The sequence below is a fragment of the Trachinotus anak genome, unplaced genomic scaffold (assembly GCF_046630095.1).
Source record: "Trachinotus anak isolate AG129_WGS33_773 ecotype Australia unplaced genomic scaffold, CSIRO_AGI_Tana_v1 ptg000024l, whole genome shotgun sequence".
In the NCBI taxonomy this organism is placed as follows: Eukaryota; Metazoa; Chordata; class Actinopteri; order Carangiformes; family Carangidae; genus Trachinotus; species Trachinotus anak.
Window position 1 is genome coordinate 8,454,869 of NW_027273875.1, and position 18,983 is coordinate 8,473,851.

Genomic DNA, 18,983 nt, shown 5'->3' on the forward strand with positions numbered 1-18,983 from the left:
CAGGACAGACTCACACAGCAGAGCAGAGCAGAGCGCAGCCTTAATGTGTCCTGAGTTAATGTTTAATGAGTGCTCCATATTCAGGCAGGTTCATGCAAAATCTGAAAATGGCTTTATTGTGTTACTTGTGAGGGGTTGAGTGTATGAGTGTATGTGTGTGTGTGTGTGTGTGTGTGTGTGTGTGTGTGTATGTGTGCAGGGGCAGGCTTGTACATTTGTACTTTGTAGAAGTGAGTGAGTGTGTGTGTGTTAAACCGGTGTTTACAAGAGTCTGCGGTGTCCCAGACAAGTGCATCTATTAATGTATTCCTGCTCTGAGTGCACAAGCACAGATTTACAAACAGACATTGTGTCCTTACACACCACTGCTCTCTATGTGGTCCCTCTGCCTCTGTCACCTCTCTCCTCACTGCACCTATGTAGAGCCTTATGACGCTACCTTTCTAATTACTGAAGAAAAAACTGTGTCCATTAGCTTTCATCTTTTCAGAAAATGCTTCTCCAGAGTTTCACTTTCAAATCTTGTTTCTGTGTTATTTGTTTTTTTTTTACTGTTCAATAGTTTTTCATTTTATATTCATTTAATTATTTTTCTATGATGCACTAGTTATAATTACAACTGGAACTATTAGTCCATTAATTGATTAGATGATTGACAGAAAATAAATAGATAATAGAATTAGAAAAATAAATTGCTGGCTGTAGCTCTGAAATGTGAGCTGATACTTTTCTCTTTTTATATTTTTGTTAATTAAATATCTTTAGACTGTCCGTTTGAGTTAAAGGCCTATTTTCTTCTATCTTAAACAATTATTGGAGAAAATTTTGAACAAATTAGTTGATAATCAAAACAATCATTGGTTGCATGATATAGAAATGTAGTCTTTTAAGCCAAATATGGAGAGGAAGAGAGAGCGCTGCTCATCATCATAAAGTCACTCTGTAAACTTTATCATCTTAGATTCTTATCATAATTATTTACTGTAACTTGCTTATGCCACAAATAGATCAACTCGACTGTAATTTTCCAGCTGTTCCCAATTAACCCCCATGTGTTGTGTTTATGGTTGTGTGTTGCATCTCCGTTGAACCGCCTGACTCCCTGCAGGGACCCCAGGGGCAGAGGATTGATCTGTAACGTAGCCTGTCAGTGACCCCGCCACCCGGTGACACCCATTAGGATCCATATTCACATTAAGGCCTGATAACTCAGCATTTACACACTCTTAGAGTGAACACAGGTTAAATCCGCCTGACTTTCAACGACAGGGACTGAACTAGACTGATGTGGTTGAATATACCCTTCCTTTCACAGTCTGTTTTACACCAGATCAACAGCCTGCATGGATGCAAAACGTAGTAGAACAAGATGGAGTGCAGAGAGAGTACACAGGGTGTTTAGTAATGGGAAGGTTACTGTTAATGTACAAGAAGAGCTTCCTAGGCTTGTTTTTTCTAACCTCATCTACACACTATAACTTTTTCCCTTCTATTACTGCTCTTCAACACTGGGCTTTATGGCCCTGTGCATCAAATTACTGTGCAAACACATAAACAAGACCAAACTGTGTGGCAGGTGGATTAGATGGAGCATGGTTGGGCATCTTCTGTGGACCACCATGTGGTCGCAGCCATCTGCTGGTCCAGTCTCTATTCATCGGAGCCACTCATTAGCTTTCTGCTGGTTAGACTGACGGCCTCGATCTGCGAGCTGAACCCTCTCTGTGTCCCACTGTTGTTTTTATGTCTGTCCACAGGCCCTCCATCTCTCTGTCTCCGCTCCAGCTCTCCTCCTTCAGATCATTGCTCAGACTAGCTGGCCTCCATTGTCTCGTGAGGGTCTTTCTCTCTCTCACACACACACACACACACACACACACACACACACACACACACGCACACGCACATACACACACGAAGCTTAGCTACAGGGATGGGACGGGGAAGTGAGAGGGAAATAGGTCAGTCTGCCTGCACCCCTCCCCTCTCAAACCCCTTCACTGTCCTGGCTGGACAGGAAAATGGGGCAGGCAAGAAGGGGACACACATATACACACTCACACACACACACACACACACACAGACACACATTGCTCCAGATGGGGAGCATGTGTGTTTGACAAAATGGAACCTGTTGGGGTTCAGAGGGCACGGCTGCGTTGTGTTATGTCATCAACTTAACCTTCACACCAGTATGTGATCATGATACTGATCAGAGGCTGCACATAATGATTCCTCTGTGCAAAGGCACGGCTATGAAGAGTAGGTGAAGTGGACAAATTAGATTCATTAATTAAAATTGGGCAGTCTAGTTATTTTTGCATTGTTACTGAAGTATTTAGATGGTGGGAAATCAGAGAAGAGAGACACAGGAGTGAACTGCGGTGGGTTCGGCCTGAGGCCCAATGGCAAAAAAGTTGCATTGAAGGTGGAGGATTTGAACGTCATTTCCTCTAATAGAAATCAATTAAAATCAGACAATTAAAACATAAACAAAAAGTACTTTTAAACACATTTAACATAACTAATGGAGAGAGAAGCTCAGATTTGGACAAAGGCATCTCCTGCACTCAGACATTTGTTGCTGAATAGCACTACTGGCAGCGAACTGGCCAATCACAGCCCAGTCTGACGCCAAACGTTGTTTTTGAAATTCATAGAGTCCAGTGACGGTTGAATGCTTTGACTTGCTGTTAGTAGTGGATTTCAGCAGACCATGTGCCAATTTGTCAATACTGCACCAGATAACTTCCTAGGCAGAATATGAGTTACCACGGAGACAACTGATGGGAATCTGAACAAAATGAGTGATTGTCTGTTTGTTGTTTGATCATCTGGAAAAATCAGTCCTGGGTGTTTTCCTGTCATCTGCAATCAATATTTCCAATTAATTTCAACTGAAACTTCTCCTGCTGTGTTTCTTAAGCTGAGCACAAGAAATAGTGACAGACAAGACAAGCAACCACCCCTCACACACACACACACACAGAGGGCTTTCAGTCACAAAATCAATTTTAATTTTCACTTCTTCATTAGACCAATCCAGCCAGCCCTTTGCTTGGGGGGCAGGGAGGTTGAAAGAGAGTTTTATGTTAGAGTAAGAGATCAAGAGAGTTGGAGATTCATATCAGTAATGTTTATATGACCACATGGATCTGCTGTATATAGATATTCACGGTATGTGTCCATGTGCACGGCTGCACATATCTTTTGTGCATCCATGTGACAGCGCAATCACAATATTCAGATCATGAGCTGTTCTGCAGAGATGTTGTGTTTCAAAGAGAGGGCGTGCTGCAGATAGGTGACTGCACTGATTGGCTGTAGGGGGTGATGAGGTCACTGTGTTGATTAGTGAGGAGGTCAGGGTCAAGGTTGAGCACAAACATGCTGCTGAGTGTTTGCTGCGTTTGTGTGAGCTGCTGTCGTAGGGAAACAAATGCTGAGTTCAGTGAGCAGCTCATCGTGTTCAGCATCTGATCCTCACACTCACTGCTCATCAACTGACCTATATACCCCTAATTACACACAAGCAGCCTCATGACGGTACACACAGCAACACCCCATACACAGAAACCATAAATACATACACAGAGAAGACTGACACATCTAAGCTATGTCACCTATGTTTATGTTTAAGAATAACCGGAAGTCACGGAGTCACTGTGAACCAAACTCTCAATGTAAAGAGTGAGTGAGCCAAGCGGAGGAAAGGTAAAATGAGATGAAAATAGGAAGTTAAAATAGAACTATATGTGTGTGTGTGTGTGTGTGTGTACAATTTTCATGTATTTAATTAAAACACAGTACAGGTCGTGCACGGAAAAAATAATCTGCATTTAAAAATGTGATTTTTGTGTTTGTGTTTATAGTGAGAGCCAACACTGAGGCACGGACTAATGTCATAGCAAAAAGATTGATGTAAAAAAATCAGTTGTAAACATGTTTTGGTATTTCCCACAAACTATGTAGCTCCTTCATGCAGCAGCTTTCTGCCAGGATGGTACCTGAAAACAAAGAATTTGTACAAAACCTGGTAATGACACTATATTACATGAACACTGAAAGTGAACTAAAAAAACTGGAGACAACAAACTGCTGCAACCTTGGTGCATGTGTATGTGTGACACACTGTCTCTGTGTTTTACATACATATAATATAAAACGCCATCTGCCAGGACCTGAGGCCATTCTTGCCCTACTACCCTCCTTGCTTCTCTTCCTTTGCTTCAGTTTTCTCCTCTATCCCTCATCCCTCTTTCCTACATTGTTATTGTCTGCATTTTAAATGCAGAAAATAACCAGGCATAGGCAACTTCTAAAACATACATTGTGCTATGCTCAGTATATGATCACATAATCAAATACATATAATGGTACAAACAACTAGACAACGGACATAAAGTCTGAACACCTCATATCTCATTCTCTCTCTCTTGCACACACACACTCACAAACACAAATGAGGTTAATGAAGATGAATGTGGGGGCACAGTCCTATTGACATCCTGTGTCTCATTGTGGCACTGTTCTTCAAGGACATGGTGCTAAGACAAGCAGGGAGAGGACAGAAATAGATCTGATGAAGAGAAACTGTGGAGTAGTTGTGTAGTTGGAGGAGAGTCTGTCTAATGTAGTGTCAATCACAATTAAAAATCGTATGTGATGAGATGGAGATGTAAAAGCAGTGATATCAGGGAGGGAAAGAATGAAATGTCTCAGAAAAAAAGAAGGAAGATGGTGGAGAGGGAGGGAGGAGATATGTGCAAGAAGGAAGGAAGGCGGAGGAGGAGGAGGAGGAGGAGGAGGAGAAGGGGGACCAGATCAGTGATCCAGAACAGTGAGCAGACAGAAGACACGAGTTAAGAGTTCGGTCAAACATAGAGCACAGTGGTGCATCAACTGTCCTCACACACCCACCCACACACACACCTACACACACACACACACACACACAGGAGATAAAGACATACCTAAATTCACCTGTGTGAAATGAAACTGCCCACCCACAGATGCTCTGAATTCATCCATGTGACGTCTTACCTGGGACAATGGAAACGGTGTCTCTCTCCCAGGACACGACGCTGACGTACTCCTGCACGGCAGCGGGGATGAGGCACTTGAACACAGCTACGTTGCCCCGCATCGAGCGTTGGTCTGCCACCCGCACAGTGTAGGGCTCCCTGAAAACTACACAGACACACAAACATTATTAAGATAGCTGACATCTATACAAAATTATTTTCCTACCACTTAATAGTAGTGGTTTGGTGACTTGTGATGTCTTGGTTGAGGAGCTTTTCCAGCCAGAAGCAATAAATTCAGGATTTAGTTTTTTTTTATCATACAGGAGGTCAAATTTGGAGATATTCATTATTTTCATAAAATATCCTCCATCATCTATGCAGAAGATGCGCTGACACGGGATGAACATCATGGCAATCTCACCACCATGTGAGCATTTAGACAAAAACCATAATCTGCTCGTGTTTACATCATCAAAAACAACATATTAACACTCCAGAGCAAAACGCCCTTTCGTCAATTACCACAGCTCTCCACATGTATTCACTGGAAATTACTTGCCTACTCTTGTGTATTGTTTGAACTCTTCTAATCCTGCCTGTGCTTTCACCATAAATGGTGCAAGCCGCCATTAAGCAGGATAATCATGGAAATTATTTTCTAGCTTCGGCATGACATCATCATGAAACACTGATCCACTGTTTTTGTACAGAACTTCACATGGAGACAACAGAGTCAGCAGCACATTCAAAGTAAAGCGTAAGCTGCTCCGGTTTATGCAGGTTCATGCAATATTTTACACTCTGTTGAATGAGCAGGGACTCATTAGCAAAATCACATGAAAGCTAGGACGTATCTGAAGGTTGCTAAGAAACTGGTTCGGAATCCCTTCCCTGGTAACAGACACGATGACAGCATGCATACATTCCTGCTGTAAGAGGGACACACATGCAAGTGCACGGAAATTTACATCTTCTTTGAGTAGATGAGTAGAATAAAAAAACATCTTTCGAAATAATATGGAACTGAACCGCCACTGATGTGAATTTGTTTAGATGTCGCTGTTAGCCGTGAAGCACTAAACGTGATTCAAATGAGACCCCTGTCAATTATTGTTCAATGAAAGGACTGAGCCCCAAAATAAGAAGTCCACATCCAGTCTGACTGTAACCTGTGCACCAGAGCTGCCAGGGCCCGGCAGAGGCCGCTGGCTGCAGGATGTTTGGTTCATGCTAATCCCTCGTCTCCTGAGGGCAGGCTTTTGGGTCATGTGGGAATGAAGGCAGCAACCGGCTGGCATGCAGCTCAGGGTCCTGGCTCAAATCCTCAACTTGGCGCTTGTATTAGTATTAGAATGAATATGAGTATTAGTTCAAGTCGGTGTTGGGAGGCAGAATATGAAAACAGATGTTGATGGCAGGAGGGAAGGGGGAGGGACAAACTGGCCTGAATGGACGACAGGAAGTGTGTGTGTGTGTGTGTGTGTGTATGTAGCCCAGCTGTAGCTTTGTTCCAGATGTGGTTTGATGTAACTGTCCTTCAGGTAAATTTCAAATGTATCTCTGCTCGTTGAAGAGCTGAAAGAACCCAAACCCACAGAAGTACTGTTTTACTTTAGATGAGTTCTCGCTTATTAAAGCAGCCTCGCGCGGTCTAATCAATGGAAAGCACCAATTAGGTTTGTTAATGAGAGATAATTAAAGAAGTGTGCTGTGGCTATATTTAGTCTGGCACAAGAGGACAGTTTGAAGAGCGAGGGAGCAGGGAGCGGAAGGAAGACAGAGAAGAGAATATGATGGCAACAGAGGCAGCTTCTGGTCAAAACTTCCAAAAATAGACAACCTACAAAATCTGCTGGTGTGTATTGATTGATTCTTTACACCAACATCACTTAAAATAACTCATTTCCTCTGTTACTACCAAATAACTCACTTACAGCTCTAAAAAAGAGGCCTGGGATGTTTTTATGCACAGTAACAGTGTATTCCTAAATAGTGTTTTCAAATTAAAAATCTAGTGTACAAAAAAAGTGGTGATAAGGTCACTGACTCTTAAGATCATATGTCTTCAGTGCAAGGTGGTAAATTATCTTCAAACCTTTACAAGGCATTGCTAAAAATATCCAAGGGCCTGTGAAGTTCCTGGAGGCTTTGGTTGTGCTGACCTTTAAAAAAAGTGAAGGACTGTCAATGAGGATGAGCCTATAAAGTGATATAACCTATTGTCACACATTCTCCTCCTTATCTGATCTTGTTATATCATCCAAAAATCACATTGGAGTCACCACTTAACTCTAAGTGCTGTCGTGTGTTTTGGATTTGATCCTACCAGATGGCGCTGTGCTGTGGACGAAGCTGAAGGGTTATATCAGTGTAAAGTGCAGCGGTTCATCACCGGCTCAGTCAAATAGGTGTGAGCGAAGGCCGAGGCCTGGTATAGTATGTGATGCAGATGTTCTCTCTGCAGACTGTGTTCTAGGTCAATCTGTGTTCAGGTCGAGGCGGGCTATTTTAGGGCAGGTGCTTCTGTGTGTGGGTTGGGCTTTTTACAGCTGCCAATCACATCTGCTCTACTTTATGCTATCACAACGGTCTCTTTTGCTCCAGTCCTCATCATGTTGTGACCTTTTGCTCTATAGCCCTTCTTTTCCATCTCCATCTCTCAGGCCCCTCAGTCTCTTTTTGCTCTAAGGTCCATTCCCTCCCTGTCCAACTCACCAGCTTTGATGCGGATGTTGGGGCTGCGGATCTTGCCGGCCTGGTTCTCGGCAGTGCAGAAGTAGTCGTTGTCGTGGATGTAGCTGTTGTAGGCGGAGGGCGAGAAGGGGTACAGCTGTAGAGTGCCATTGGCGTGCACATGGCGGATGTGGGGCACGTCGTAGATGTCGTCGCCGGTGGCCAGGTACCAGCGCAGTATGGCACTGGGGGTGCCCCCTGCTGGACAGGGCAGGGACACCCCCACCGAGCTGGAGTAGGTTACCCTCTGCAGGGAGGCATTCACAAAGTACAGCCTGGTAGAGCCCACATCCTCACTGTGTACTGCAGGAGCAAACAGACAGCACAACATCACTGAGCAGGCTGAGGTGGAGGTGAGAGGCTGACACTGAGCACCTGTTATATGCTGTATACACCATGTAAACACACAAAAATAACCGAACAGGATTCCATTGCCATTGATTTGAAGCAATCAGCATCACGTTAATGGACAAAAGACGGACAGAATGGGAATGTCCTTCAAATGTGTTGCAAAATAATCATAACAAATGTATGTCAAATGTCCAGCTGCAAACATCAGTCATGTGATGCAGAAAGCCAGGGATTTGGGCTAAAGCCTGTGGTGGTTTAGGTGGATCGGAGGGGGGAGGAGCCTGTTACCTCAGTACAGTGAGTGCACACATACACAAACAAAGACAGAGAGAGAAGAGAGGGAAACGCTGATAGGTTATGTGATTGGAATTTCTATGCCAGACACAGAGATTTAAGTCTATTTAATCTCCTTACATATTTAACACACACACACACGCACACACACAGTCACACTCACACTCACAAACACACACACGTACAGGAATGTTCTTCACTGGCATTCAGATTAAACACATACAGTGAGAGTGAGAAAGGGGGGGGGGGGGGTCCGTCAAATTTGGGGTTATTATAGGAAAGATTAGAAAAGAAATAAGTGGGGGGACACTGCTGACGGACAGATGTGGATGTTAACCACCATTGATTCTAAATTATGTCATCTGATACACACCATCCCACCACATGTTCACCCTGTTAATATTCAGTGCAGCACAGAAAGAAGTGCAGGAACATCAAGTTACTAACAGATACTGATGGAACGAGCTGTAGCACTCAGTGTACTGCAGTAGTTGTTCAATCATAACTGAACTTTTACTAAATAGATTAAATAGATTTGTCCTGTATATTTTGTGCTTGTTGAAATGGCTGAATTTTCAAAATAAATTGTATCTTATGTTTTGAATTTATGGTTTTAATATAAAAAGCACAAAATGGATTAAAATAAATAATCAAATAAATAAGTGGCAGAATCTGCAAGTTTGGATATATTGATATATTTTTGATTTATTAAATTACATTAAATTAAAATTTTAATATTATATTATGTATTTGTTCTCATAGACATTTTATGATTGAACATCTTACTTTTGACAAACCTTTCTTTTTTCTTAATTCTTAATTTTTTTTTTTTTAATTTTTTGTAAAAAAAATTAAGTGAACAGAAAAGTTGAAGTCTGGTCTGGGAATCACATGAAAATGTCCCTTTTTTTAAACCACAGAAAACTGCCAAAATATCATATCAAACAAGAGATATGTCTGTTTTCCTTACATGACTGATTATATGCAGACTGTTTTTTAATATAGAGATTAATCATTTGGTGCTATAAAATCTCAGAATGTACTATTCAGTTTCCTAAAGCCCAAAGTGCTGTCATCAAATTGCTGATTTTGTCTGACTAATACTCCAAAACTGGAAGATATTCAATTAAAAAACAATTTCATTTCAATTCTCATGACTGAGAAGCTACAATTAGAGAATAATTGGTATTTTTCATTGAAAAATTAAATAAAAAAAATGAGCTCATTTTCAAACCAGATGGATATTATTTTTCTTTCAATCAGCTATTCAATAAATAGTTTCAGATCATCTGTTGTTATCTGTCAGACTTTTCATGAGTTTGTTCTTTGGTTAAAACCCACTGTGGGAAGGTCAGAAGAGGATAGCAAACGACACTTTGTCACAACACGAGCTAATTGTTAAGCTCAGTTTAAACAGCATCACAGCAGGTAACAAACAGCACATCAATCACAGCCTGTGCACTTGAAAAGTCATCATGCTTTCTGACGCCAAGGTGCAGACATCTTCACTCTCTGCAGATACAAGTTTCATAACTTTATTTGTCATAATGAACAACCTCCATATGACTGCAATTGTGCCGTACCAGGATCACAGTCAAAAAATCATGAAATCATGCTGTTAAGACGAGGAAACAGGATAATGGAGAAATATCCCTCTTGTTCACCTTATATGAGCCACAGTTAGGTTTTCACAGATGCACAATAGCCAAAGTAGTTGTAACAGTCAAAAGCAATTGTTTGAACAGTGACTATTAAGTTGGTGATATTGTCACTTAACAAATATTGGATCTGATCATCCAGTGCATTTCTTTAGTCAGCCCATCCAAACATTTAAACTTTCTTGTTCATGAAGTGTGGCTTTAAGTTAAAGATGGTGACATAAAAACATTAACAGACACTGTCAGTGCACCAGGTTGAAGAAAGATGCAACTATGTCTTCAATCCACTGTATTTCTTCAACTTCCAGAAGTGCTGCTGTCCCTACACCAGAGATTGATAAAGCTGGGCAGCATGTTACAGATGGTATATGAAAATGTGTCTGGCAGTCCGGTGGTGGGCTGCAAAAACCAGGTCAGACTCCCTCCCCTCTGCAGATTACTGATAATGGCCCCTGAGCATAAAGCCCATATTAAAGATTGCAATATCTATAATCTCCCAATGGGGGGACAGGACTAAAGTGGAGGAGTGAGGGGGTCACCCTGAGAGCTCAGGGGGGCTGGGCAGCAGAAGAACCAGTAGATTATATGGCCTGGGGGCCCAAGCACTGGGGGGCTTGGGAGCACTGGGACTGATGGAGTGGGAAGTGGAATATAAAAGGGATCAGAACAAACTCCCACCAATCAGAGCCTGTCAAAACCAGACGCACCACACATGCACTCACCCAACAGACACACACACACACACACACACACACACACACACACACACACACACACACACACACACACACACACACACACACACACACACACACACTCCAAAAGCAGCTCTCAGCGCTCAGTCACACTAGGAGGAGACAGAGTGGGTTGCCATGGTGGCGCTGGCACTTGAAAGCTGTGACTGAATAAAAAACAATGCAGCAATTTAACCTAACAACAGTGACCCAGTGAACAATCTAAATTTAGAAACTTTAACTTACAGAGCCCCAAATTCAAGTCACACTGTCTCAAAAAAACAAAACAAAACAAACAAAAAAACAGCTGGAGTGACAAAATCAAATTTTTTAAATGAAATAAAAACAGAACAAATGGGCTGCCTACACAGACAGTGTTCAGTGTGCATACAATTAAGAAAGAAGTGTGCATCACTGAATGACATGCAAGTTAGTGATAGGATGACAGTCTGCTGTTTGGTTAGGTGTGGTCAGGCACAGAGTCACTGGTGCACCACACTGGGTGCACTCCAAAACTCAACTGGCACAGTCCTGGTTTTTTGCCGGACTGGCACAGTTTCCACTCCATTTAAAAGCAGCAGATGAAACATTACATACCACCTGTGCCAACCTGTACAGACAGCTTGTGTGGCAAGAAAACAAAATGCCACATGTACCAACAGTGAAGTACATGACATTGACTGCACGGTAAATGTATCTTTCTCACGGCTTGTCATGACCGAATCCGAAGAGAAAAACACGACAATTTCAGTCAGAGACTGAAGCTCAAGTTACTGCTCTCACCCTAATGTGCAGCTGTTCATAATGTTCAGAACATTGCATCCTCAACAGGAAGCATTACCACAGCATCTCCCACTGTTGGATGCTCAGCTGATTCAATGTCATACTCTCTACCTTCGAACACTGCCATGGACAGACTGAGACACAAGTACATCAGAGAAAGGAACTATTCCCCAAGTGCCTGCGTTTAGCAAAGAGCTGAGCTTATGTTTAAACAATGGACGGCTCAACTAAAGACCAGGCGATCATTGCTAAAGTTGGGTAATCGGCCAAACATGGTATCATACAAAAGTTTAATTTCCTCCAGTCAACTTTTTACAAAACCTTTGTTTGATAGGGATCATTATAAACAGGACGTTATGTTTTTTATTACAGTCAGTCAGTGAAATACCTCAAAAAACAAAAGCTGTTAAAAAGCAGCAAACTCCCAGACTAACTGTTTGAACAGATGAAACAACAGAGGTAACACAGTTTACATTGTTGTCACCTCATTGTAGTGACACTAAATCACAAAACAGGCCACTCCTTGTTATTATATTGAAATTCCATCACTTTAACTGAGGGCTGCAACTCAACAATTATTTTATTACTGCTTAATCTATCGATTTTCTTCACACCTCTCATTTTGTCGGACCAACAGCACAAAACCCAAAGACATTACATTTACAAAGACATAGAAAAGAGAAAAGTGGCAAAACCTCCCGTTACAGAAACTGTAAGAGTGTTTGGATTTTTTTTTTTTTCTTAAAAAAATGACTGAAATTATGAACTGATTGCTGAAATCTAATAGAAATACACATAAATAGCTTGAACAATTTGAGAAAATATACACCACGCACACAGCGGGTGCCCTCGTTCATTTCAGTGACACCACCTCTCTCGGTGACGCATGTCCATTCAGCTCTAACTCCAGCAGCGTGTGGACAGTCAGTACCCTGGTAGCAGTGTTGACCAAAGCTGCGGGGTTCCCGTGTGGCTGCCGCCGCAGCTCACCTGCCCCCAGGAGGCTTCATCAGCCTCGTTCAGACACAGCACCGGAGAGGAACCCAGCCCTCACTGGAAGGTGTTGCAGCACTGACGGCGCTACTGGAGCTTAAAGCTTAGGCTGTCAGAGTTACAGCCACTATTTTATACATCCTGCCAGAGAGCCATGCATGAATATGTATGTCAGCTAGGCAGAAGTCATAACCTATGCAAGGTTTCATCATGCATAATGCAGCTGATCTACGCCTCTCCAGGATGTGAGTACGCACAGGAGTGTACACACATGCACACTCTTGACACTCAAAACTGTATTGTGATGAGGAGGTAAACAAACCCCAGAACCCGCAATGTTTCACATACACACTTTCCTCATACCTGGAGCTCCCTGTGCCTAACCAGAGGCATCATACCTCCACACGTGCCTCCTTTTCTTCCACCTCTTCTCTCTCTCACCCATCTTCCCATCTCCTTCGCTGTGATGAAATCGTTTTCACAGCTTTTCAACTGCATTCGATTTGATGACAAATGAATGAATGTGACAAAGGCCAATAGCAGGATTCATCTTGACAGAGAGGTGACGTGCACATCAGCATCATGATCTGTCAAAAACCTCTCACTCCTCTCCTTCAGGGCTTGCTATTTTGGAAACAGCTTCCAACCAGACTCTTAACTCCTGTGTTCACTTCCTGCCATCTCTCCATCACTCCTCCTTCAGGTGTTTTTGGCGTAGAAAGTTGTTATTTTTGATCAGGGGGCACAAGGATTGAGACGCGCGCGTGGAAACATAAAGGAGGAAGCAGGAGGAGACGCACTGTAAGAAGGGGTGTGAATTGAATATTGGTGGGACGCAGGGGTTATAAAGATAGGTGTGAGCTTATGGATAATCCTCAGGGGTCTGGCATAAGTAGATGGTTGGTGGGTGGGGAAGTAGGGGATAAGGTTGTTGGGGTTACATCTAATCAGCGAAGGGGTATCGCCTCTCCCCACCCACTGTCTTTCTGTACACCCTGTCCCCAACAATCTGCTCCCCACCCCACCCACCACCCACAAACCCCCTCAGCCCCCCACCCACGGCCTGTGCTGTGTCAGTAAAAAAAAAAGTGTGCTACTTCAGCAGTCCCCTGGGACCTGCTCCCCCTCACATCAAAGCAGCCAGTTTCTCTCTTAATGTGAATATCAAATCTGTGGATCACAAGTCCCAGCACAGTCTGCATAAACTGCCCCTCCCCCAACCTTTAATTCTGCCTAGTGATGAGGGAGAGAGAGGGAGGGGAGTTACTGCTAGAGGAAGTGATGGAGGGAGGGAGAGATGGAGAGAGAGATGGAGCTAGAGAGAGAGAGAGAGAGAGAGAGAGAGAGAGAGAGATCCAACAAAAACAACTACTTGCTTCTGAGATTTGACATTTGCTGAACGCACCCTCCTTCCGAAAATGTGCAGCTCCAGCATCCAATAAAATTTGGAGGAGGTCTGGCTCAATTTAGCATCAGTGTGGTGTTAACACAGAGTTCTTGTTGGAAAAAATTGATTTCTTACTGTCCATGGTGTTCATTTGCATCTTTTTTGTTGTTGTTCTTGTTGTTTTTTTTTTAATGATTAGTTCTTATTCAAAATCTCATAGGGATTTCTGACAGACTTAAGGACGAATGGGAGATGCCAGTGACAGAGATGTAACATCCTATTGGTGAGCTGGGAAGTGCAATGAGCTCCGGCGCACACCAGCACACTTTATCCACCATTTGACAACATTGGTGAAAATTTGAGTGCAGAATTTTTTTCTTTGATAATTTCTGAAAGATGGCTGACACGTGGGTTGTTATATATGACATTATTATATAAGTGCTGGTTTCTAGAGCTAAAAGTGTGGAGGATATAAGTCAAATTGTTCATCATCAGATGTTGATTTTTTTTTTTTTTTTTTTAAGGCCAGCAACAGTCAGATTTTAAGACATTTTAAAATTTTTGTCTCCATATTTCAAAGAACAAGAATCAGAATCATATACAGGAGCCCCTCAAATTACAACGTCACAATATGAGGGAGTTATTTCTGCCTTAACCCCGCTTAAAATGGGTGTTTTTGCTGTCTTAAATGTAAAATTAAATAATGCCAGGTTTGAGCTGGTAAAAAATGGGGGCCTGTGCCCTGCCTGACTAATGATTGGCACCCCTGTGGACCACACAGCTTTGTCATTGAGTGGTGCCTATAGCTCAGATTGCAGCCTTAATTGTGTAGCCTTGCAAAGGCAGCACAGGGAATTGGACTGGAGAGGGGAAAGGGGGGATTTTTGCATATATCTATTAGTAAGGGGGGGGGGGGGGGGGGGGGGGGGGGGGGGGGTGAGCAGTGTGGAGAAGACTGTGCCAGGGTGAGGGATCACCTTATTGCTTTACACACCTCAAATTAAAATTCAAGGTATATTATTTGAATGTTACAGAGATCATTTTTAAATTTTGTTTAATTAATTAGATATTAAATTTAAAGTTCCAAACAGGCCCACAGCAGGCCTGTATATATTAAACTTGATTTTGTTCACTGCTAATTAATCCACAATTATAGTAAATACAGTCTTTGAATTCGATTTAAAATGATGATGCTAGAAGAAAACACATAAAAGTTTTTGATTTCAAATCACCAATTAATTAATAACCACAACAACATCCTTCTTTAATAGTGTGTAACATTTGAAATTGCTGAAAGAAAATTGTAGGCATTTTGCTCTAATTGGTTAACTCTTCTTAACCCTTCAAGCATTTTTTTTTTCCAGCACCCTTATTGCCTCCAGAGTGTCTCTGCCATCGTTTAGCAACATTTTTTTGAACACAGTTGTATATAAATTATGTAGCCCATGTTTTTTTTTTTTTTTTTTTTCTTGTGAATAATCCAGTAAATAAATAAATGAGTTGACTCTTGAGCTCCTGCAGAAATGACATCCAAGAGTGTCCAACATTTAACAACGAAACCAAGTGGGGGGTGTCCCCGTCACTTCCCCTTCACTGCGCGCCGGCCAACACACACACACACACACACACACACACACACACACACACACACAGAAGCGCACTAACACGTCCGCGGGGTCCAGGTGGGCTATTAGTGAGGAACATGACCGGGCAAGTCTATAATCTGCACCCACGCCCCTGGAGTTTCTCGTTTGGTGAAATAAATTTGCGCATATTAATCTGATTCCTCAGAAGCCAGAGAGGCTCTGAAACCACATCTTGAATTATTGCTGTAAATCAACAGCAGCAAACACCCGACAGATGCAGTGAATTTAAGAGAGCTGAGTGAAACACAGCGCGGACAACAAACACAGGCAACACACATGCAGCTATATTTGATATTTAAAAAAAAAAAAAGAAAAAAAAAGCTAATTTAATGTTAGAAAATGTGTTAACTCGAAATGGCGAATGGACCGAGGTTAATGGCCTATTTGTGCTCGTTTGCATTGAGGACAGCCATATTCCTCTCTCAAGCCAATTCACCACATCCCAGACTTTCTGATAAATGTGCACCTTCTCGGGGCCTGTGCTAATAAGGACGAAACAAAATGTAAACATGGCTCCAAACAGACAGGCTACACAAAGGCCTGGAAAATGCTCTTATGTGGAGATGGTGTTGAATTTCTGTTATTTTCGACGCAGATTTGTTCAGGATTATTATAATGCACTGTAATAGCAGAAGATCAACTTTGCAATAGGGTCAGGGATTTGCTGCATATACTGAACAAGGAAGGGGGGGAAAAATGATCCCATTTAAACAAACACACCACCTTTTTTACATTCACAAACAAAATTGATCAAATGAATTAAATGAGAAGGAGGGATTTGAATTCACTAATTATGGCCTTTATGTGGGTGTAGACCTATTAAACTAATAAGGCCGTCGAGGGGAGAAAAAGTCCCTTTTATTTGTCATCTAATTTAAAATGGCACTAATTTGTCATTACACAGGAGAAGAATTAAAAGCCCTTAAAATCACATCCTAAAAATAAAAAAAAAAAATAAAAGAAATAGGAGCATCTTTGTGGAATGGAGGCTTGTGCTAAATACAGTCCATGAAAACAGCTGCAATTAGCACAGGCGACACAATGAGAGCACCAAGATGTCAAAAATCACAAGCATCCCCCTCAAAACTTTACAGGCGTGCAACATTTTCAGCGAATTTGTTCTCAAACGGCCAATCAATTGATATAATTGAAGGCCGACGCATGTTTTCATTTGTCTCTCACCCTCCCTCTGTATTTGCACCTCATTCTCCCTATTCAGCCATTTTACATATTCATAACTGGAGTTGGTAATGCGAAAACAATCCGTGCTATCAGCACCATCTGAGGCATCAAGGGCCGCTGCATAAAAGCACAAAACACCGGGTAAAAAAAAAAAAAAAAAAAAAAAAAAAGGAAAAACCACTTCACATCTTGACTTTCACAATATTTCTACCTGTTCCGCCGCAGCAGCTTTATACATGTTTATTTAAAGATTCAATTTCGGCCAATTCCTCATCACAAGGCAGCCAGTGATTGCACCAAAGCGCAAGCCACACGTATCATTCAAGGCTATAATGGAATAATAATTTCGATTATCACTTTTCATCCAACTTAAAAGCACTCTGTGCACAGGGTGTGAAATATTCCCAGCATTTCTTTTCTTTTCTTTTCTTTTTTTTTTTCCTCTTACCTTCTTGGAGAGAGTACAGCAGGAGTAAAGTTACAAGCCACATGCCATAAATAGCAGGTATATTTTTCAGGAATATCTGGCAATCCTGGCAAGTGTGAGGCGCGGTTTTTTGGCCAGGCGGGTCTCCGTGCTGGACTGGCGACTGTGCTCCCCGGAGGTCTCTCCAGCCCTGCTGCCCCGCTAAGCGTGGAGGGGAAATGAGAGGCGCCTCAGCCCCGCCCATGTCCCCTCCTCTCTTCTCAAGACTACCGTGCATACAAATCCATCCTCCCTGCACTAATCGAAAACACCGCGGAACGACGGGTCACAGCAAAGTCGAGGGTTGGTTTGAGTTGAACACTGGGTTTTGGTCCAGTTGTGTCCAAAGTGACTGGTTGTGTGAGCGGTGGAGCTGCGCAGACAGATCTCTTGGCACCTTGGAGAGCGCACCCACCTGTGCGCCCCTGATGACCGCGTTTCTTTGCGCAATATGGATCGACAAAAGCCGCTCGGACCGCCGCTCAGGCTGTAGAGATTTGTTCTTATCTTTTCCTCAGAGTTTGGGTTTTAATCACAGGGACGTGGAGCTACACCACAGACTAGTAACTGTTTCTCTTTGTCTTTCCGAGCCGCGAAAGAGCGTAGACATTTGCGCACAGAAATGCACTGCAGATAGAGAGGAGGAGAGAGAAAGAGAGTGGCGGGGTGTGGGGCATTGGCCGACACTTCCGCACAGCAGGTAAAACACACAGCAGCTCAATCGAACCAAGCATGAGAGACGTTAGTGAATTCTTGAAGGACACTGAGCAACTTTCCACGCCGCTAGTTTCCCATTTCGCGGTGCTCTCTGTTGCGCCTGATGCGAAGAGCTGCACTGCATAAGCATAAATTAGCGGAGGACGGGAAGTTGCGCGGCACTCCCAGTTCATGGAATATTTAAAATCACTGTGGACGCCAGTGGTGGATCTGAAAAGTGATCCTCTTCTGCACCAGCAGCTTCAGATCCAACTGTCCTGAGACCAGTAAAAAAAAACAAAAAACAGTAAAACAAAACCATGATGAAATAATTTAACTGTAATAAAGTGCCTTTATTATTATTATTATTATTATTACATTGATTTCAGTTATATGTATCAGAAATAAACAGGTGAGAAACAGCTGTGCGACTGCATCAGATGGTTTTTAGAGGCAGATTTTCCTTTCACATCACTACCAGAATGAATAAAATGAACACACACACAGAGCTGTGTGTTTTCTTGGTTTACGTAGGCTATAATTCATCAGCCCCACAGGACACTGTGAAACTGCTTAAAATTATCTTTATATTTAACCTGTTCATGAGTCACAATGCTCAAAATAGTATGGAATTAAAAGTTTCTCACCATGGCCACAGTAGTAAAGTGAAATGTAACTATGGGCATGCGATGCTCAGGGGTCAGAGGTCACCGACTGAAACTTTGTCTTTGAACTTTACCAACTGGAAGGAAAGCTCAGCAGCATCTCGTCTCCTCCTCATCTGATCTGATCTGAGGTTCAGCCTCCGACTCTACGTGCAGGTCACTGCTGACATCTGCTGGTTGAACGTACAACAGACATGCAAGTGGCCCCGTTACTGAACACCACTGCACAGTGATTTATTGCTATATGACCTTGGAGATGTCGATGTGATTATGTTTGTCAAGTTGCACTTTGTTGTGATGTTTCAAAGCAGCTCTGGCAGATGATATAAGAAAAGGTCCCTGAATATAGTTTTGCCTGAGCACAATGT

General features: G+C 42.5%; 1 protein-coding gene across 3 annotated transcripts in view; it reads right to left on the reverse strand.

Annotated features, from left to right (window-relative positions):
• LOC139607420 (cell adhesion molecule DSCAML1-like) overlaps window positions 1–17,550 on the reverse strand; it is a 52,073-nt gene extending 34,523 nt beyond the window's left edge. For 2 of the 3 annotated variants that reach the window (XM_071460246.1, XM_071460245.1), the window contains exons 1-3: window positions 17,237–17,549; window positions 7,743–8,063; window positions 5,044–5,190 (exon numbers count right to left, since the gene is read on the reverse strand). In XM_071460246.1, the coding sequence (XP_071316347.1) occupies window positions 5,044–5,190; window positions 7,743–8,063; window positions 17,237–17,492 (724 nt within the window). In that variant the 5' untranslated portion in view covers window positions 17,493–17,549. Of the gene's footprint in view, window positions 1–5,043; window positions 5,191–7,742; window positions 8,064–17,236 lie in introns of all 3 variants that reach the window. The other variant, XM_071460247.1, reaches the window with a different exon arrangement.
• Window positions 17,551–18,983: the final 1,433 nt, after the last annotated feature.